Source organism: Sardina pilchardus, chromosome 19 (genome assembly GCF_963854185.1).
Source record: "Sardina pilchardus chromosome 19, fSarPil1.1, whole genome shotgun sequence".
Taxonomy (NCBI): domain Eukaryota; kingdom Metazoa; phylum Chordata; class Actinopteri; order Clupeiformes; family Clupeidae; genus Sardina; species Sardina pilchardus.
Genome location: NC_085012.1, coordinates 744,040 through 766,539, shown reverse-complemented (window position 1 = coordinate 766,539; position 22,500 = coordinate 744,040). Strand labels below are relative to the sequence as shown.

At 46.2% G+C, this 22,500-nt stretch overlaps 1 protein-coding gene across 1 annotated transcript in view; it reads right to left on the bottom strand.

Moving 5' to 3' along the window:
* Positions 1-22,500, bottom strand: part of LOC134066487 (E3 ubiquitin-protein ligase HECW1) — a 104,430-nt gene that overhangs the window by 73,179 nt on the left and 8,751 nt on the right. The window contains exons 5-6 of the mRNA XM_062521847.1: positions 10,882-10,957; positions 7,339-7,508 (exon numbers count right to left, since the gene is read on the bottom strand). Coding sequence (XP_062377831.1) covers positions 7,339-7,508; positions 10,882-10,957 — 246 coding nt within the window. The remainder of the gene's footprint in view (positions 1-7,338; positions 7,509-10,881; positions 10,958-22,500) is intronic.

The window sequence follows — 22,500 nt, the reverse complement described above, 5'->3', positions numbered from 1 at the left end:
AGTCCGTTACATCTGCCTCTTGTCCACAAACTGCATGTCGCTGAGTTGACCAGCAACGAAGACTTTCACATAAACACACACACACACACACACACACACACACACTTACACACACACATACACATCACCCCCTCAAACACAAATATCTGTCTGTTACATCTGCCTCATGTCCACAAACTGCATGTTGCACAGTTCACCCACATCTACCCACAATTCTTTGATTTATAAATAACCCCACCATTAAAAAACTGCAATGTGTCAAATCTTATTATACAACAATTGGGTTCTATGAAGCGGTTTCTTTGTTTCTGATTGGCCGAGAGACGTTCCATGAGTTGAGATATCCCACGATAATCCACTCGGACTTTTCACAGCTAATAATAAATCACTCCGCGATACAATGTCAAATTGTCAAGTGTAAACCGAACTGTCACGTTGCATCCAAGCTGAAATACAGACGCTCAGAACATAGAATATGACGGAGGTGGATATTAGCTAGTTGGATGGCATGTAGGCTAAGTAAAATAGTGATGTTTCAAAGCTAAAAGCATGTCCTAACCAGACGCAATGCGAGCTAACGTTTATTAGGCTAGATTCTACATTGCTTGACAACGGGAGAGATAGAACTAACGACTGGCTTTTGGCCATAGCAACGTGCTTTTAGAACTAACGACTGGCCTTTGGCCATAGCAACCATCCATTTAGAACTAGTAACGGCAGTTTGTCCTGCATGAAGTAGAAATTTGTGGCGGAGAGAAGTTAGTTCTACAAACAAGACAGTTTTAGCGATTTAAACGTTTACATGATAATGGGAAATTAGCGCAAAAAAGAAGTGGTAGAATTGTTGTATAAAAGCAATATAGCACTCGTGATCGTGGGTTGTTGTTGGATATTCCCACGGGTGTTGTTCGGCCGTAGCCTCGAGGCCGGAGGCTACGGCCGAACAACACCCGTGGGAATATCTAGCAACAACCCACTCCCACTCGTGCTATATTGCTTAAATATGTATATACTGCATGGGCAATTCCATGCAAAACTGTCAAGTCCATAACCCCACACAGCATCATACTATGATGTGGATGATGATTTCTTAAAAGTTTACCATTTCGCTCTTCTTGTTTGTACAACATATTCGATGACATTGTTAACATAATCATTTGCATTATATAAATGTAACCCCCTTTTCCACTCTTATGTCTCAACATATACTGGAGTCACATTCATAAACATAAACAGGATCCTAGGTTCTCAATTTGCTGGACTCACTTTCTACCATAAAGTTAAAGAATAGTAATAACAGAAGAAAAGGTAAGAAGGTGTTGATGGCGTGATTAACTAGTGTGGTCCCTCCACTGAAGAATTTCTATACCACTGCCCTGATGGAAATATGTAAATCCTCAGAAATGTCAAGTGACTACAGTTACTTCTACCTGCTTTGATATATCATTTCATAAAAAAAAAAAATGGCCATAATAATTATATTGCAATTATATCAATTCAAGTTTTCTTTGCAGCACAAACAACAATAGGCTACAGTTTACTTTACTTCAGGGCGTAATGTTAACAACTTCGTTAACATAGCATGCAGGTGCACGCAATGGATATGTTTTTAAAGAGAGTGCATTCGCTTCCACATGAACCTCGGAATGTGCTGCACCAGAACAAAGACACTGAATGCTATGCTTTCTATCGTCACGTGGCTCGTTTTTCAGATTTGTTTGCTAAATTTAAAAAAGCCACACAATTTAACAGAGTCGCTCATTCTAGCCTGCAAATGGTTAAAGTGATGCTAGGGCCAGATGCTGCATAAGAAATGGAAAAACTCCACTGACCAGTTGGCCTTGCCAGTTGATCGCTAACGTGAGATACGTGGATGATGAGATTTCAGATCATTTTATTTGGCAAAGAACTGGACAATGCTACCGGAGATGAGATGTTCAGGGTAACAGAATTGTTGCCTGCTTTACAAATCATGAGCGTACAGGGGAGCTACATCCGGTGCAGAACTGAAGTGTTGAATTAGCTTCCACTATTAAAGTAGCTATAACAGATGTGGGAGATGGACCAATCATCTAAAATGAATTGTACGCGTCGCGAACGGAACGCTTCAGTTACGCGTCCAGTATAGCTTTCCAGTTAAGTTAGCAGGGATATGCGTAGTTTGCACTGACGGGGCAGCATCGATGACAGGTCAAGTCAAGCTTCATAACGAAAGCCAAGCAGAAAAATCCTGCCATGGTAGCGACACATTGAGTGTCGGAAAACTCTTAACTGTAAAAAAAATATATATGCCCCCGACCTTGCTTTGAATCAAGTCGTAAAAATAGTTAATTATAGCCTATGTTAAGTCACGTCCCCTTCAAACACAATTACCCTATCCTCTGCAATGAAATGGGTATCCAAAATATCACATATGTTAAAGGCCGTATTGCAAGGTTTGCATTATTAAACAAATTTGCATTAGGTACTACTCATCTAAACTGTTATCCATTGTAGGCCTATTTGATGTTGCAATGATTTGAGGTTTGCAATGATTCTTCTTTCCCCCTCAATGTACTCTATTGCGTCACGTTGGGGACCACTGAACAAGCCCCCTTGAGATTGACATGAGAGAGGAGTAAAGAGAAACGGGCAAGACACTGTTCAGCAGTAAAAAGTGCAGATTATAGATAGATACATAGATATATACAGATATCCTAGATGGATACAGTATATAGACATAGAGATATATATCACGTCACATTTTGCTGGTTGGGGGTGGCCTGACCAGCGATCACGCAGTCCACCACTGCAGTTTACATGGAATAGCACTGCCTTGCCTAGCCTACCACACGCACCTGCCATACACAGCTTACTTTCTCCCTGTCTTGGTAAGCCATACCCTGACGGTGTCAATGACAATCAATCAGGAGGAGTAGTTATTGAAAATAATCACGCTTTAGACATGACCAGCCTACTTGGCAGCAGCTTGCAACAGGGGGATTCATAGGTGGCACATAGACCATACAGCTAGCATGAATGCAAATATTTTTAGATAAGTTTACTGTACTTATTCAAACGACATCAGCACCACTGCCACTGGATATAAAGCAAACATTGACTTTCACTTGGTGCTTCATTGACTGTAAAAGAGTGTAATAATATTATCTATGCACTGCCTGATGTAGACTAGCTTGACTTGCTAGCTCGATGAGTTGCGAAATGATATCAGCAACACGTACTCGTTCCATATTAAACTTAGGCTACAGTTAACATAGTTTGGCTTTCCAGGCTACTTGGACCATGCATTTAATTACCTTTCACTGCCTTCACGTCTGCCAGGCTCCAAACTGTCTTCATAACAGCAGTTGCAATTCAGTATAAACAGCCTCGGTAAAGTTAAAACCAACTAGCGATGCTAGTCGCGATTAGCATTTGAACTGCAGTTAGCTAACCTACCCTCATAACTAGACCTCTCAAATTCCGAAAAATGCATTAAAATAACATTGGACTACGTTGTTATTTTTGTTAAACCTTAGGGTGGCTATGATATAAATGGTGTAACGAAATTTGAAGTGTAAATATACAAACTTTATGAAAGTGTAAGCCACAACCTTTTCCGACAGGAATACATGGAAAACATAACCCCATAACCTCCATAAGGAGACCTCCCCAAATTCAGAAACATTTATTAAATTGAAATGGACAACGACGTTATCTTTGGTAAACTCTTAGGTGGCTATGATATAAATTATGTGACGAAATTCGAAGTCTAAACACACTTACTGTTGAAAGTGTAACTGCGATTTCCATAGGACTAAAATCCTCGTTGCCTCACGCACACCACTCTACTTCCGGTATTTCGCCTGCTTTGTGGGGGTGTCATATGATCCTCTGAGTGAAATACCCAGAATGCTCAGGTCAATACAAATGATCCAAAACACACCGTCACTGAGAAACATCGTGTGATTGTCTACCATATATAACAACTGAACACACATTGTGTTTAACAGAGAGTAAGTCCGTACTTGTCCCTCGGGACCATGGCATCTCTAAGAATTACCCAGTCTCAAGGTGAGATAACGATGCGGACAAGTCTAGAATTACACCATTGGTGTACCGTTACGGACAATCCCTGTCAGTCAAGTGAGGTTTGAGTAATATTGGGTTTGAAATGATGATGTCGTTGAACTGTATGCGTCAGACTTGGAACAATGCTGTACTGTGGCGTACACATCAGTACCTTTTACAAGAATGGCAATAAATAGATTTTTTAAAAAAAATATCAACATTGTATCTTAAATCACTCTGAAATGTCCTTTTGGCATGACCTAAAGCAATTTAAGATGAGCTATTCCGATTAATAGTATACATTCACCAACACTCACGTTTTTGCTAATTATAGAGCCATCGACAGACCAAATAACACCAAATTTATTGGGGGTGCTTTGAATGGGGTCTCAAGTCATCCCACCAAATATGGCTTTCATACGTCACAGCATATCCAAGATAGGCGCACTTCCTGTTTGGCGGCTTCGCTCGCTGAATTTAATTGGTTATCACAGGCGAACGCTTGGACGTATGAAGACGAAATCAAGGTGGTTGATCCACCTTGGTCTGTAGATCACGCGTGCCAAGTTTCATGACGATCGGAGGAACTATGCGGCCAGAGTTGCTTTACTTTGACTTTGGACAAAATTCAAAATGGAGGAAAATCCATCATGGCGGAAAATTACATCACATGGTGCGTTGGAATCAGCTGAGTCAGAGGATTACAATGGTATAAGTTTTATCAATATCGGCCATACGGATCAAAAGTTACGGGCATGAACATGTTTTCCATCTTTGACCAGTTGGTGGCGCTAGAGCGTGAGAGTGGCGAGCATGACACCTGGTGGTGTCAATCAGGGTAGTCTCCTCTATCAGCATACCAAATTTCATGACTTTATGTCTTACGGTTTGGGCTACAGGTGGAAAAATGTGTGGGCATCAGCGCTCAAAAGTCGCTTTTCCATTCATTCCTATGGGGAAAAATCGACCGGAAAAACTGGAATAACGGGAGAACGACAAGGCGTATCGAAAAGCTTTATACAAGCCACCATCCTCGCATCAGGACGCACGCGTGAGAAGTGGAACGGCGTCTCTAGCTCCAAATCCCTAGGACAAGATAGGGAGACAAAAATGTTCTGCAAGATAAATAAATTTGATAATAATAATAGGAAGAACAATAGTGTGCTTTTGCAAGCACACTAACTAATGGTCTCAAATCATTGAACACATCAGGCAAAATTACACTCCTGCAGAGCAGTGATAAGACAATACACCAAACAATGGAAGACACAGTTTTCAGGGCAGGGTTTATGGCTCCTGGAGGAATTGTATTCATTCTACATGTAATTTGAAAAATGAAAATAAAGAATAAGGACTTATATCACTCTCTACTCATATCCTCTAGCCTATATGAAGATATAAATCAATAGTTTTGTAAGTGAACAGAAAGACAGGCCAATACTGTACTGAATATGATTTGTACGGTGATACCACAGACTCTGATAGTACTGTAAGTATGCAATACTGTAATATTGTATTGTGCCTAAATTTACCCTCCTCTTCCTTGTACCCCACTTCTACTGTAACACACACTTGTTGTCCCCTGCGTCTCTGTCAACTCTGAACTGACTTATATTGGTTGTCACATCATTAGACAGAAGTGTTATCAATTTTGAGTGGTAGTGTTCAAATAGAGACAACTGTGCACTAATTGTGTTCAACTTCTGCGTTGTTTGGTTATCAATATAATTAAGAAGTGCATCAGAATGCACAATGTGTTCACAGTTTTGCAAAAAGGGTTAATGAGTTTGGTAAAATGGGTGAAAGTGGGTGAAAGTCTATGGTTTTGCCAAAAAAGGGAATAATTCAATAAATGTGTTCAGGCATTTGAAAATTTGATTCAGAGAATGGGGTTTAGTGTTTGAGCAACTGTGAAAACTGTATTATGATAGGATGGTGAGAGACTGACAGGAAGTGAATGAGAGAGAGAGAGATGGGGTGGGATCAGGAAATGACCCGGGCCGGACCACAGGTGGTGTCTATGGGACTGGAGGATGTTGACTAGAAGAGCTGGTGTTTATGGGACTGGAGGATGTTTACAGGAAGTCGTGATTATGAGAAGGTAGGATGTTAAATGGAGGTGGTGTTTATGAAAGGTAGGACGTTTGATGGATTTGGTGTTTATGAGATTGGAGGACGTTGACTAACGGAGGTGGTGTTTAAGAGACTGGAGGACGTTGACTAACGGAGGTGGTGTGTATTGTAGAGGTGGTGTTTGGTTGCGTTGGGCAGAAACCACCCGCCGGTGCTGTTGGATCAACAGAGGCGCTGCAGGAGACATGCTCACCAGGCGCAGTCGCTGACGCTGAGGGCTTCTGACAGCCTCTCCACCTCACACACACACACACACGGGGGTCGGACTGGGCGGCAGACAGACCCTGACCTTTCCTGGCTGAGGCTGAGGCAGCTTCTAGTCTTTAACCGTTTTAATCTCCACTTGGGATTCCTCCCATTTCCTGCTCCCCAACAGCATCCGACTGATCTTGTGCCGCAGGCTAACAGCTTGAGCTACAGTAAGTGTGTGCGAGTGTCCGACTGTTGTGTAGCATTGGATGTTCTCTCTTCCCACATTAAACCCATTAAATACGCCCTTCTACTGCGTCATGTTTCTTGTTCAATGGAGCAGCACAACACGAGTGACAGACAGGAAACAGGAACAGGACGTTTGGTGAACGTTCTACTCAAAACGCTGAGCCATGTCACGCTGCTATGCTTGCACCCGCTCGATGGTGTTTTGAGCCCCCAACGTCGTCTTCCAGGCAGCACTGCCACTGTTGACTTAAAGGCACTTAATCCTACCCCTACCCCTAACCCTAACCTTAACCCATGGCTAACCCTAGCGCCTTCCAGGCAGCGCTGTCCTCCAGACAACGTTGGGGGCTCAAAACACCAAGAAACCTTGCACCCAGTCAGGGCATTGTGATTCAAAACAAAGTATCCAAGCTGATTTTGTGGCTGACATTTGACACATCGTATGCAGTTAGAACATGGTCAGTGTTCACATTTGAGATTTGTTCACATTTACCATATCACTGCGCTTGTAAAATAAATCCAAACATGAAAATAAGGGAAAAGAAATGATACACATTTCAAATACATGATTTTGTACTTTCATCGAATTTCATAGACTCCCCTTGGCATTATAAGCAGTGACAACAAATAGTTGCGAGTGATAAAGGACTGATCCGATCCTAGTGATGGCTGCTGTGTTGTAATGATCAGCAGCTGTGGAGAGCAGGACTGACTGACCTCACGCTGCCACACAGGGTTGATGGTGTTGCAGACGATGCCGGACCTCTTCTCCTGGCCGTGGTGGGGCAGGGCAGGGAAGGTGCTGTGCTTGCCGGGCTGGATGGAGATCTTCAGGTAGGGGTCCGGGTTAAAGAACATCCCCTTCTTCAGCCCCACTGCCTGGAAGTCTGAGGAGAGAGAGAGAAAATGCATTTACATTTGCAATAGCAGTGGAAGGAGAGCAGCAGTAGGAGAGGGTAGAGGGAAGAGAGGGAAGAGAGGGAAGTGTGAAGGAGGAGAGGGGGGAAGCAGAGAGGTAGAATAGAACAGAGGAGGGAAGGAGAGAGGAGAGGAGAGAAGTGTAAAGGAGGAGAGGGGGAAAGGCAGAGAAGTAGAAGAGAGAGCAGGAGGAGAAGGGGTTCCACAGCAAGATGGAGGAAGTGCATGGATGCAGACATGACAAAACTGGTCCACCCAAGAACTGAGCAAGCCAATCAGGAGAGAGGAGGAAAGGAAAGGAGAGGAGAGGAGAGGAAAGGAGGAGAGGGAGGAGAGAAGAGAAGAGGAAAGGAGGAGAGGGGCAAAAGGCAGAGGAGAGGAGGGAGGAGGTGAAGAGAAGGGAGAGGAGGAGAGAGAAGGAGAAGAGAGGAGAGAGGAGGAGAGGAGGAAAAGGTAGAGGAGATGGGAGAGTTGGAGGAGTGAACGGATGCAGAAATGACATAACTGGTTCACCCATGAACTGAGCAAGCCAATTTCATTAATTAGTTCTGCTTGTTAGTTCAAGACCTACACTAACTAGCCCACCCCAAGGCTAAACCAAAACTGAAGAGGTCTTCTATTTGATCTATGATCATATCTGACCTGGAACTGGAGAGTATCCACGGTTAAATTAGACATCTTAGGATAGCTCTGTTTTTTTCTCTGTATTTCAAAGGAATAGTTCGGTATTTTACACATTTTACACATTTCTTTGTATTTTAAAGGAATAGTTCGGTATTTTACACATTAAGCCCGTTTTCTGTATTCTGTATGCTAGGCAATACAGAAAACGGGCTTAAAGTGTAAAATACCGAACTATTCCTTTAAGTACCGATCCTCTTACACCATCAACCCTCAAGATCAACACCTGTGTGCCTCTCATTCATGCATCTGTTACCCATCATGCATCTGTCTCCATCATGCCTACAGATGTCTGTTTTTCCTGCAGCAGGACATGTATTTATTAGATCATTAACTAAACTGAGTCCATGTTTATTCTGAATCCACACTCGGCCTCCTGTGTGCTGTGGCACGTGAGGGACAACAAGTGTTCTCTGGCGTTACGCAACTCTGTCAGGTGACAGTCTGCTTGTGAGGTGAGTGGCGTCCACTGGCTCGGTCTTGAAGCACCACTCTGGCACACACACACACACACACACACACACACACACACACACACACACACACACACACACACTCACTCACACACACACACACACACACACACGCACACACACACACACACACTCACTCACACTCCCTGGCCTTCACTCCCATTATCCTGCAGCGGTGGCCAAGCAAGCCCTCCAAATCCCACCGGACAAAAGACACCAGGATACAAGTGAAAGCCATCTCTAGGAGACAGGGAATGTGGAGGAGAAAAAGAGGAGAGGAGAGAGAGAGAGAGGGGGGTGCGGAGAGGGGGGGGGGGGGGGGTTGCGGAGAGAGAAAGGAGGGAGAGAGAGGGGGGGGGTGCGGAGAGAGAAAGGAGAGAGGGAGAGAGTCTGTAGAGGGGATGGAGAGAGAGATGGAAAGAGAGTGAAAGAGCAAAGAGAGAGAAAGGGAGAGAGAGATGGAGAGAGGGGTGGAGAGAGAGGAGAGAGGGAGAGAGGGAGAGAGGGGGGGTGCGGAGAGAGAAAGGAGAGAGGGAGAGAGAGTGAATAGAGAGGGAATGGAGAGAGATGGACAGAGAGAGCAGAGAGCAGAGAGAGACAGATGGAGAGAGAGAGAGAGCAAAAGAGATGGAGAGAGAGAGGGAGAGAGGGGAGATAGACAAGACGGTTCCCAGTGGGGCTAATTACTTCCTTAAACAGCCACTAAGGAAAGAGGAGACCCACAGACACAGCAGCATTCCACACACAAGACGCATCATCACTGAGCCTCTTCACCCTGTTTCCTCCTGTGCGTCTGCCTGCCTGCCTGCCTGCCTGTCTGTCTGCCTGCCTGTCTGTCTGTCTCTGTCTTCCATCTGTTCCATTCATTCTATCACTCTATCTCTCTATCTCTCTATCCCTCTATCCCTGTCTCTATTTCTGTCCACAATCAGCTTATTTTCCCTTTTTCCGTCTTTGGTGTAGCCTACCACTCTCTCTCTTTCCTTTCTACTATTCTATCCATTCTCTCTCTCCATCATTTCTACTACTTGTATTCTACTCATCCTCTCTCTCTTTTCCTACCATTCTATCCATCATCTCTTTCCCTATTATTCTATCCATCCTCTATTTATTTTCTCTACTGCTACCCCCCCCCCCCCCTTTCACTTTTAAACATCCAGGAAAAGGACACTGTGTTCCAGATCTGTCCAGTCAAACTCTCTCTCTTCCTCTCTCTCTCTCTCTCTCTCTCTCTCTCTCTCTCTCTCTCTCTCTCTCTCTCTCTCTCTCTCTCTGTGGTGGATCAAGAGTGCAGGGTTGGCATCCTGACATGCAGTGCTGGACGGAGATCTCCACAGCCCCAGGCGCTGTCTGGCCACTCTGCCTAGCTTCGCTCCACACACACACACACACACACACACACACACACACACACACACACACACACACACACACACACACACACACACACACACACACACACACACACACACACACACACACACACACCACGTCACACACTTAGCAGCTCCCTCCCCCTCAGCTCAGAGCGTCTGTCCACTCACTCCTTCTGTCTAACTAGAGCGTGACTCCTCATAGGGTCTGTCTGCCCAGTCTGCCTCATAGGGTCTGTCTGCCCTAACCCTAACCCTAACCCTAACCCTAACCCTAACTATTACCCCTAATCCTAAACCTAACCCTAACTATTACCCCTAATCCTAACCCTAACCCTAAAGCTTAACCTAACCGGACAGAAATACAGTATAACAGACCACCTTGGGTGTGTGCAGTACCATTAGGCCAGTGCAATGATGGCCAAGGGCCATAATAAGTTCACATTCTCCTACACTTAACCCTAAACCTAACCCTAAACCTAACCCTAAACCTAAACCTAAACCTAAACCTAAACCTAAAGCCTTCCAGGCAGCGTTGCCTTGAAGTTGACAGCGGGGGCCCAAAAGACCATATTTAATACGATATACTGTACAACACAAAACGACATCCGAAGCCTAGAGAAACTCCTCCAAAGTGATCAGTGCAGTCCTTAGACCCGTACAGCAGTTCAACACGAGACCACAGCATGAAGGAAAGAGGAGGAGGAGGAGGAAGAGGAAGAGGATGAGGAAGATGCATATGAGGAAGATGAGGAGGAGGAGGACAAAGAGCTCCGGATCTCCGGAGCAGAGCGTCCATCTGCGGAGATACTCACCTGACAGGGAGAAACTGATGAGGCGCCTGCTGCCCAGACTCTGGGTCACCTCCGGGCACGCCACAGGCTTCAGCAGCTGGACACGGAGAGAGAGAGAGAGAGAGAGAGAGAGAGAGAGAGAGAGAGAGAGAGAGAGAGAGAGAGAGAGAGGGAGAGAGAGAGAAAGGGAGAGAGAGAGGGAGAGAAAGGGAGAGAGAGAGCAGAGAGAATAGGGACAGATAAGAATAAGAATAGAAGATATAAGATATAAGTTTATAATAATAAATATGAGGGAAAATGAAAGTTATTGCAATTGTGATGCTAATCAAAATAAAGGGTGAATCCCTAAGAGAGATGATCCCAACACACACACACACACACACACACGCACACACACACACACACACACACACTCACACAGACACGTTTCAGGAGGGAGTGATCCCAACACACACACACAAACACACACACACACACGTTTCAGGAGGGAGTGATCCCAACACACACACACACACACACACGAACACACACACACACACACACACACGTTTCAGGAGGGAGACTGTGCCAGTGCAATGTCCACCAGAGGATATCAGGAGTGAGAGCAAATGCCCAGTGTGATCAGGAGAGTGGGGAGAGGAGTGAGCTGGACTAATATAATATAATGCTTTTTACTGAAACCATACGACACCGGTTCCCTCATCTGCCTGCTGGACCGTCCGGCCAAGTGTTGCGCTGCTTAAGGACCATTAGGGGCGGCTAACGGCTAGCTGCTAACAGCTGTGACCAATAGGCTGCATTCATTAGGGGCGGCTAACGGCTAGCTGCTAACAGCTGTGATCAATAGGCTGCATTCATTAGGGGCGGCTAACGGCTAGCTGCTAACAGCTGTGATCAATAGGCTGCATTCATTAGGGGCGGCTAACGGCTAGCTGCTAACAGCTGTGATCAATAGGCTGCATTCATTAGGGGCGGCTAACGGCTAGCTGCTAACAGCTGTGATCAATAGGCTGCATTCATTAGGGGCGGCTAACGGCTAGCTGCTAACAGCTGTGATCAATAGGCTGCATTCATTAGGGCTGCATTGATCCAGAGTCCTGGAAGAGGAAGAGCCGGTGGCCCATCCCACGGGACCACTGTTCTCAGAACAGAGAAAAGTTCATCTGCTGCCTCACTGGCAGGAGTCACTAGCAGTGCACACACACGTGCGCGCGCACACATACACACACACACACACACACACACACACACACACACACACACACACACACACATTCAAAAACATACACACACACACACACACACACACACACACACAGACACACACACACACACACACACACACACACACACATTCAAAAACATACACACACACACACACACACACACACACACACACACACACACACACACAGACACCCCCCCCCACATACACACTCTCACACACACACACACACACACACACACACACACACATTCAAAAACATACATACACACACTCACACACACACACACACACACATACACACACACACACACACACACACACACACACACACAGACACCCCCCCCCACATACACACTCTCACACACACACACACACACACACACACACACACACACACACACACACAGAGATATGCACACATACAATCTGTTTGTTGGTGATGATGTCATAAAGTATGCACTGAGGTCAGTTTATTTATCAATTGAATCAATCTCTCATCTCCTCAAGGTTTTATATATAAACTCAGTTGTCTGCACATGAGGCTTTTGTCCACCCAGGACTACAGAACACCAGCACATGACTCACACACACACTCACACACAAACACACACACACACACAGACACACAGAGAGGTTGATTGCTTTTAGGGCCATTTCCTGGACTGAGAATGTCTATTAGAAACGTGACTGAGAGATAAATCCTGGAACACAAAAGAGGCGTGTCCATGTGGCGTTGTGGCGTTGGGACAGTTTCCCCAAATGAGATGCAAATCCGTCCTGTTCAACTGTCAAACAGCAAAGCCAGTCGCCTCCACGGCCCCCGCGCACAATAGCAAGAGCTTTCACGGATTAACCGTAAACACAGACAGATTAAAATAATCGGTGGAATGCCTGGAAACACCCATCGATTCACCCTTAAGCCCAAAATGAACTCCATTCCAAGGGTCCGTCTCGCTTGGTTTTCCTCATCACACACACACACACAAACACACACACACGCACACACACACACACACACTTGAGCATGGCTGAGATTTACTTTGAAATCTGATAACGCTAAAGGTGACAGGGTGTAGATAGCGAAGTGCTCAAATCCTGCATTATCCCTCACGCATGGACAGGCACACACACAGCCATGCCATGCTATCGCCGCCTCCGGCTCTTAGCGATGTGGGGACCCTGCAAATTACAGCATTAGGGGCACAGTCCTGGAGGAGACAAAAGGTGTGTGTGTGTGTGTGTGTGTGTGTGTGTGTGTGTGTGTGTGTGTGTGTGTGTGTGCATGTGTGTCTGTGTGTGTGTGTGTGTGTGTGTGTGTGTGTGTGTGTGTGTGTGTGTGTGTGTGTATGTGTGAGTTGCTCCACCCCACTGAACACAAAGGGCAAACAAACAGAGGAAAGCTCAAGGCATCAATACAACTCAATATCAGTTAAAGCCCCTTAATGAAACACACCGGGGCCAACAGGCAAACAGCAGAGACATGACCTATCTCACACACATCAACACCACTGCTAAATAACACTATTAAGTATACTAACACCATAGCACCCATTCCAATCCACACACATCAACACAACTGCTAAATAATGCTATTAAGTGTCGTATCTATACTAACACCATAGCACCTATTCCACCCACATCAACACAACTGCTAAATAATGCTATTAAGTATACTAACACCATAACACCTATTCCACCCACATCAACACAACTGCTAAATAATGCTATTAAGTATACTAACACCATAACACCTATTCCACACACTTCAACACAACTCCTAAATAATGCTATTAAGTATACTAACACCATAACACCTATTCCACACACATCAACACAACTCCTAAATAATGCTATTAAGTATACTATCACCATAGCACCTATTCCACACACTTCAACACAACTCCTAAATAATGCTATTAAGTATACTAACACCATAGCACCTATTCCACACACTTCAACACAACTCCTAAATAATGCTATTAAGTATACTAACACCATAGCACCTATTCCAATCCACACACATCAACACAACTCCTAAATAATGCTATTAAGTATACTTAATAAGTATCACCATCCTGACGTCCTGATGGGTACCTGGACCTAAACATGGTATGGACGCTGTAGTGATCTCTCTGTGTGTGTTATGCTATGCGTGTGTTTTGGATGCTTTAGTGCTCTCCCTGTGTTTTGTGTCTATCTATCTCTCTCACACACTCACTTCCTGCCCATTTTCACTCTCTATCTGAAACCAAAACAGCCAACATATATACTGTAAATGGCCCTGATTGTGTATAATAACATACATATAGCATACAGCCCAAACATATAAAAGGCCCTGATAATGTATAATAACATACATATAGCATACAACCCACACATATAAAAGGCCCTGATAACGTATAATAAAATATATATAGCATACACCCCAAACATACGTATATAAAAGGCCCTGATAACGTATAATAAAATATATATAGTAAACAGCGCTTGTTGTGTACGTTTCTTTCCCAGACTAAGTGCCTTGTTAGAAGCACCTGAGCGTGGTGCACACAGTGAGGGTTGGAGGGCCAGTGTGGTGGAGGTGTGTGTGTGTGTGTGTGGGGGGGGGGGGGGGGTGGTTTGCTGACACGCCGAAAAAGCCTGAGCTTGAAAGACGAGCCAGTGTGGAGTTAGAGGACAGCAGACATATGTAGCACTTAGTACGATAATGGGTAGAGGAGAGGAGAGGAGGAAAGGAGGAGAGGAGGAGAGGAGGAGGAGAGGAGAGGAGAGGAGGAGGAGAAAATGGGTAGGGCCAGAGGAGAGGAGGAGAGGAGAGGATGAGAGGAGAGGGGAGAGGGCAAGGGAGAGGAGAGGAGAAGAAGAGAAAAGAGGAGACGATAGAGGAGGAGGAGATAGAGCAGAGGAGGAACGAGAGAAGAGAGGATAAGATAGGAGAGGATGAGAGGAGAGGATAGGAGAGGAGAGGAGGAGGAGAGGACAAAAGAGGAGACGATAGGGGAGGAGGAGATAGAGGAGAAGGGAGGAAAAAGTAGAGAAAAGAGGATAAGAAAGGAGGAGAGGAGAGGAGGAGAGGAGAGGAGATAGGGAAGGAGAGGGGAGGAATGAAGAGGAGAGGAGAGGGAGGGAGGGCTCGGACAAAAGATGAGAGGTGAAGGGGGGGAGGGGGTGAAGGGGGGGGGGGTGGAGGGGAGGAAATGTCTCTGTTATGTCTCTCAGCAGCGCTACCACGGAATGCTAATAACAGGAGAACGCCACGTGAGGGGAGGGAACAGTACAGAGTGACTCAGCACGTGCCTCATACACACACACACATGCACACACACAGACACACACACAGACACACACACACACACACACACACAGACACACAGACACACAGACACACACACACACGCACACACACACACACACACACACACACACACACACACACACACACACACGCGCGCACAGACACACACACACACACACACACACACACACACACACACACACACACACACACACACACACACACATGCACACACACACACACACACAGACACAAACAGAGATACATCTTCACAGATGCTCATACATACAAACATCTGCTTTCAGCAATACAGCATTTGCGCAGTGTTATAAAGCAATGTATGCTGCCATATTTGAGCAGAAGGCAAAAGGGCAAAACATCACCCAAGGCTGTGAAGAGGCACATTGAAAAGTGCACACTAACTCCATTTCTGTCATCGGAACACACACACACACACACACACACACACACACACACACACACACATACACACGCGCTGTAAAGTGCACAGTAACTCCACTTCTGTCTGTCATCGGAACAGTGTCTCGAACACAGACGCCAGTCACCCAACAGCACGGCCCAGAGAGGTTAGTTCAGAGGGCATCGCGGAACAGATGTTTAAAACTGGCATCACCCTCCCTGGGTGCCCCCTACACTTATATTACTGTAATACACACGTCACTCTAGCCGTGAAAACATAGCCTATCCTGCTTTATCTACAGCCAGGATAAATTAGCTAGACCTTGGCTAGCTTGCTCAAATAACCATTGACAACGTATTTCGTTAAAGCATGTAGGCTAGGCCTATATACCCACCCTAAGGTTTAAGAAACATAACAATGTTGTCCAATTTTAGTTTAATGCATTTTTCTGAATTGGAGAGGTCTCCTTATGAGGGTTGGCTCTGCATTTTAAATGGCAAATCGCTAGTCGCGATTAGCATCGTTGGTTTAAACTTTGCAGAGCTGTTTTGTTGTTATCATAAAAATACTGATTGTAACTGCTGTTAGGAAGACAGTTTCGAACCTGGCAGACGTGAGACAGTGAAAGGTATAATGCATAGTCCAAGCGGAATGAGTGGAGAGTTGATATTGTGACGAGGCAAGAATTACTCTGTTAGGAAATGTTTATTACCAGATGAATATGAGGAATGACATTACATGGAAGTGGCCTGTTTAAGATCCCCGTGGCTATATCCCACAACATGGGTGGCATCCCGTAACATAAACCCCTTATCCCACAACACATCAGCTGACTAGTCTAGTACACCTATATAATGCGTAACCGTCAACTATCTTATGACAACAGGCTGCTTATAACCATCTTAGCCGTAGGCTACATTTCCCCCTTGCATGAACGTAACACAAACATATCCGAGTCGCGCTACAATATTGTGTCACATCGAGCTAGCAAGTCTAGCTAGCCACAAACAACAGTGCATACCAGTATAGAACAGGTGCATACTGCATAGGCTACTAATGACACTTTTTTACGGTCAGTGAATAGCACCGAGTGAAAATCAATGTTTGCTTTATAGCTAGTGACAGTGGTGATGTCGTCAGTTTGGATAAGTAGAGTAAACTTAGTCAGAAGATCTAGAAATATCAAACGGAGGAGCAGAGAACTTGACAGAGAGCTGCACCGCTGTTTTGAGAATGACAGTAGTGTCACGAGACTTCGACGCCTATGTTGTTGTACGTCACTGTTCAACTTCACACCCAGTTCTTACATGTTTACGCCTACACCGAGGCAGCTTTGGAATATCGCGCCTCTTGTCCTCACTGACCTAGCCGGGGAATGGCCGGTTAAACCTAGCCGCGGATGAGGCGGCGTTCAGTCAGTTAACGGCTTCTGTCACACACACATCCACACAAACACACAAACTGACAGGCAGCCTGGATTCCATGGACCGAATTTTCGCCTCAGCTAAGTAACCAATAGCAGAACGAGGGGAAGACGATGACGATGACGATGACGATGCTCAAACTAGCTCCGCATAGCTCAGGTGGGACTCTGGCTTCATGCTAGCTAATGTACCGTTAGCTCAAACTAGCTCGCCACAGCTTAGTGGGACTCTGGCTTCATGCTAGCTAATGTACTGTTAGCTCAAACTAGCTCAAACTAGCTCACCACAGCTGAGGTGGGACTCTGGCTTCATGCTAGCTAATGTGCCGTTAGCTCAAACTAGCTCGCCACAGCTGAGGTGGGACTCTGGCTTCATGCTAGCTAATGTACCATTAGCTCAAACTAGCTTGCTACAGGTCAGGTGGGACTCTGGCTTCAAACTACTGTAGCTCCCCAAAGCTAAGGTGGGATTCTCAGACATCATACAGCACAGTATCTGTCCTTTACAGTTTACAAGACAACTGGGGTTCTCTTTTTAAATGAAATAGAACAGAACAGAATCGTGTAATTGCAGTGACCGAATGTCTCCAAATCTTCTTGCAAAGCTCATTTCACCATGAAGGATGCAAACGGCTTAGCCTACCTAGAACGACTCAAATGAATTCTTGACACTTCCATATTCTGCAGCATTTCATGAATTTTAGCATGTCTAATGTTGCACGTAACCCATGAGACATCTAAAAACACAGTCTGTGTCCAATGGTATCTGGATCTGAATGTTCGAGATGCATTGGACAGAAAAATCCTTAAATCCTCAAAAACACATTGAAGGCTGGCAGCAGACATGGCCGACGTGAGCAGCGATGGGGCTCGTTACAGCAGAACATGCCGCTACAGCAAAATGTAAGAGGGTATGTAAGTACAACACAGCAGGTATGTTCAGCGCCTGCAGAGCCACTGTGCTGCTGAAGTACAGCTTTCTCAGGCACATGAATATTTGTGCATAATTCATAACCATTTCCAGCAGAGATGGGGGAAGAAAAGGAGGTACTGTAAGTCTTTCCCCTTTTTCTCTTTTTTCCCCCTGCTTTATGAGTTGAGGAAAAGCCCCGGACCTCCCTCACCTCCATCTGGAGACACGGAGTGGGCAGATGGCGGCGCTGCCCAACCCCACCTCGCCACCTCCAGATGCCCCTTTTGCCCACAGATGCCCTCACCACCCGCCGGCTGGACGGGCCGAGGACCCCCAGCACCTCACCCCTCAGCACAATTACAGAGCAGCGGGTTCACAGCGCTCTGGGAGCAGGAAGCAGCCCATTACATCACTTCCCACAGCTTCCTGGGTTTCCACAAGAGTCGCAAGAACTGCCAACCAACTAATACAGAGACTTCTGAACTCATTTATTAGGTATCTAAAAGGGTCCACAACTCTTTTGCGAAATAGTTTTAGAGATTCTTTTGTTTCCACGGCAATTCACGGCATCAAAAGAGCATCCGTCTCAAGGGGCGAATGTCTTCTGCTCGCTGATAGGAAGAAGATTTGCATTTCAAAGTTGGCAAGTCTCAAATAGATTGCATTAAAATAGTTCTGATACTCGAGAATGCAACAAAGCACCACGAATCCTAAACTCCAAAGAAAGCCTTTTTTTCAGCCTCATGCCACACAGTACACAAGTGAAAAGGCAGGTGATGGGGCTACAGGATGTATCATAGCGCTATAAGCGGTCTAACCAGCAATCCAGCGGGGAATCCAGCTGCAGATTAAGTATGAAACATGCCCGCTGAGCTCCTAACGCTCAGATGGCGTTGGGATGTGGGATGCCCGCGACAGCCTCTCTTCAGTCTATTCTTCTCACAAATGGCTGTCACATATCTGAAACTGATCTCTGGCTAGTGATCCTGCCCCAGAGACGAGAGAGGGTCAGAGTGGACTCAGAAGTGCCATTATTGCCTCTACATCGCAACCATTTCCACAAAACTACAAGAAACCGAGACAGAGACAGAACTAGAGAGAGAGAGAGAGAGAGAGCTATAGAAAGATGGAGACAGAGTGTCCTTGAGAGCTATAAAGAAATGATGATATCTCTGATGTATCTCACATCATCACTGCTATTGGAGAGAAAAATAGTCTCAGTTCTCATGACAGCACTGACAAGCTGCAGTCTGGGTGAAGCACTGAGGCAGACCAGGAAATTCTCTAGAAGAGCCAATCTTCCCCCAATTCAACGGCTAACCTCTCCAGAGGGTAAAGACAGAGCTTGAGAGCGAGGGAACAGATAGAGACAGAGAGAGAGAGAGAGAGAGAGAGGAGAATGAAAGGAAAGACAAAGACAAACTGAGAGAAACAGAAACATGCCACTACACTCTGTGTGAATGTGGCGTCCACGCCAGTCTTACCCAGCCGGATATCCACATGAGCGCCCGCACCGCTCGTCTCTTCCTCCTCTCTTGGGAGGTGCGTCTCGGGGACATCCCTCACAGTCGCTCACCTACTGCGCTAGCCTGCCGTACTGTACAAGAGTCCTGCTGTCCTGCCTGCTGTACGTACGAGAGTCCTGCTGTACGTACGAGAGTCCTGCTGTACGTGCGAGAGTCCTGCTGTATGTACGAAAGTCCTGCTGTATGTACGAAAGTCCTGCTGTACGTACGAGACTCCTGCCGTCCTGCCTGCTGTACGTACAGTACAAGAGTCCTGCCGGACTTGAAGCACCGAGCCGATCCGCTTGGTCCATCCACCTGTCTGTGCATCCACCCTCCCCCTACCTTCTCCCACCCCGCCGGGGGCAGTTGACCTCGGGCCTTCCGCTGCCTCTTCCCCCCGGGTTATTTTTACCCCCAGGATGGAGCGGAGGTGAGCGGATCAGGTTTAGGGGCGCTCAGCACTTCTGCGGGCCACGGCAGCACAACGGAACAGCAGCCCGTATCAGTGACACGTCAGCCAGGCGCTCTGGCGTAGCACAAGCGCTACACTGCATCAATGCTACCAGCAAAGGACACTTGTGTTACTGTATGTCCTGAGAGACAGGACAGGTCAAGGGACACTTGTGTTACTGTATGTCCTGAGTGACAGGACAGGTTAAAGGACACTTGTGTTGCTGTATGTCCTGAGTGGCAGGACAGGTCAAGGGACACTTGTGTTGCTGTATGTCCTGAGTGACAGGACAGGTCAAAGGACACTTGTGTTGCTGTATGTTCTGAGTGACAGGACAGGTCAAAGGTCACTTGTGCTACAGTATGTCCTGAGTGACAGGACAGGTCAAAGGTCACTTGTGCTACAGTATGTCCTGAGTGACAGGACAGGTCAAAGGACACTTGTGTTGCTGTATGTCCTGAGAGACAGGACAGGTCAAAGGTCACTCGTGTTGCTGTATGTCCTGAGTGACAGGACAGGTCAAAGGACACTTGTGTTGCTGTATGTCCTGAGTGACAGGACAGGTCAAAGGACACTTGTGTTGCTGTATGTCCTGAGTGACAGGACAGGTCAAAGGTCACTTGTGCTACAGTATGTCCTGAGTGACAGGACAGGTCAAAGGACACTTGTGTTACTGTATGTCCTGAGAGACAGGACAGGTCAAAGGACACTTGTGTTGCTGTAATGTATGTCCTGAGAGACAGGACAGGTCAAAGGACACTTGTGTTACTGTACTGTATGTCCTGAGAGACAGGACAGGTCAAAGAACACTTGTGTTGCTGTACTGTATGTCCTGAGAGACAGGACAGGTCAAAGGACACTTGTGTTGCTGTACTGTATGTCCTGAGAGACAGGACAGGTCAAAGGACACTTGTGTTGCTGTATGTCCTGAGTGACAGGACAGGTCAAAGGACACTTGTGTTGCTGTATGTCCTGAGTGACAGGACAGGTCAAAGGACACTTGTGTTGCTGTATGTCCTGAGAGACAGGACAGGTCAAAGGTCACTTGTGCTACAGTATGTCCTGAGTGACAGGACAGGTCAAAGGACACTTGTGCTACTGTATGTCCTGAGTGACAGGACAGGTCAAAGGACACTTGTGTTGCTGTATGTCCTGAGTGACAGGACAGGTCAAAGGACACTTGTGTTGCTGTATGTCCTGAGAGACAGGACAGGTCAAAGGACACTTGTGTTGCTGTATGTCCTGAGTGACAGGACAGGTCAAAGGACACTTGTGTTGCTGTATGTCCTGAGTGACAGGACAGGTCAAAGGTCACTTGTGCTACAGTATGTCCTGAGTGACAGATCAGGTCAAATGTTGAGGAACTAGGGAAAGGAGTCTTGGATGCACAGCTCTAGCACTGTACAGCTAGTGCTGCCCTGAGATAATGTTGTTGGAAGCTAGTAGGCGCTAAGCTAGGTGGCATTCATTAGCTATGGATATAATATCTGTGTTATTATCCCAGTAGATAATAATGGATGCCTGGTAGGGATGGGAGCTCTAATGGAATATTAAAAACGGATTTAAAAGGCATTTAAATATGCAGCCGCAATGGAATACAGTAATAGGGCAGCCAGTGATGGAGGTCCTCTACTGGGGTGAAAATCCTTCACAGAGATGAAAATCACCAGTTGTCCCAGCCAGCCCACGGCCAGCTCACGGCCCTAACATGATCATGCACAAACTAAAGAGCATTTGCATGGTTTTTGCAAATTGATTACATCATCTTATACCACAGCCAGATGAAAACAATGACCTGCTGACAGTTAAGACCCCTCGTCTTGTGGACCATTAGCCCTCAAGCCTGCAGTCTAATGCAGCGACATTCTCAAGCTCTCTCCCTCCACCCACCACTCCACCCTCATAAACTACAGCCAAGTGGCTGACAAACCTGCTAAATAGCACAACTGTATGGAGAGTCGGATGTGGATCTGAGTCTTTTTCTAAGGCAGAAAGTGGATAGTGGGTGATGACAGTGTGTTGAAGGTTGCGTGGGTAGGGGTGTGTGGACAGTGTGTGGAATGTTGGGTGGGGGTGGAGGTGGGTGTGTGTGTGTGGTGGAGCAACCCCTTCATCCTTCATAAATCCAGTTAAGGATTCATGAGGTGGGGGTGGGGTGGAGGAACTATAGAGAGCTATAAAATTACGCTGGAGGCGAAAAGGTCCTGTTCTCTGTATTTATCTCTCTCTCTCTCTATGTATCTCTCTCTCTCTCTCTCTGTATCTCTCTCCCTCTCTTTCTCTCTTTCTCTCACTCTGTCTCTCTCACTCTCTCTCGCTCTTCCATCCACTAATCCTCCAGACCCGAGAGCAGAGAGGAAGGGGGAGGGGCAGAGGAAGGAGGAGAGGAGGAGAGGAGAGA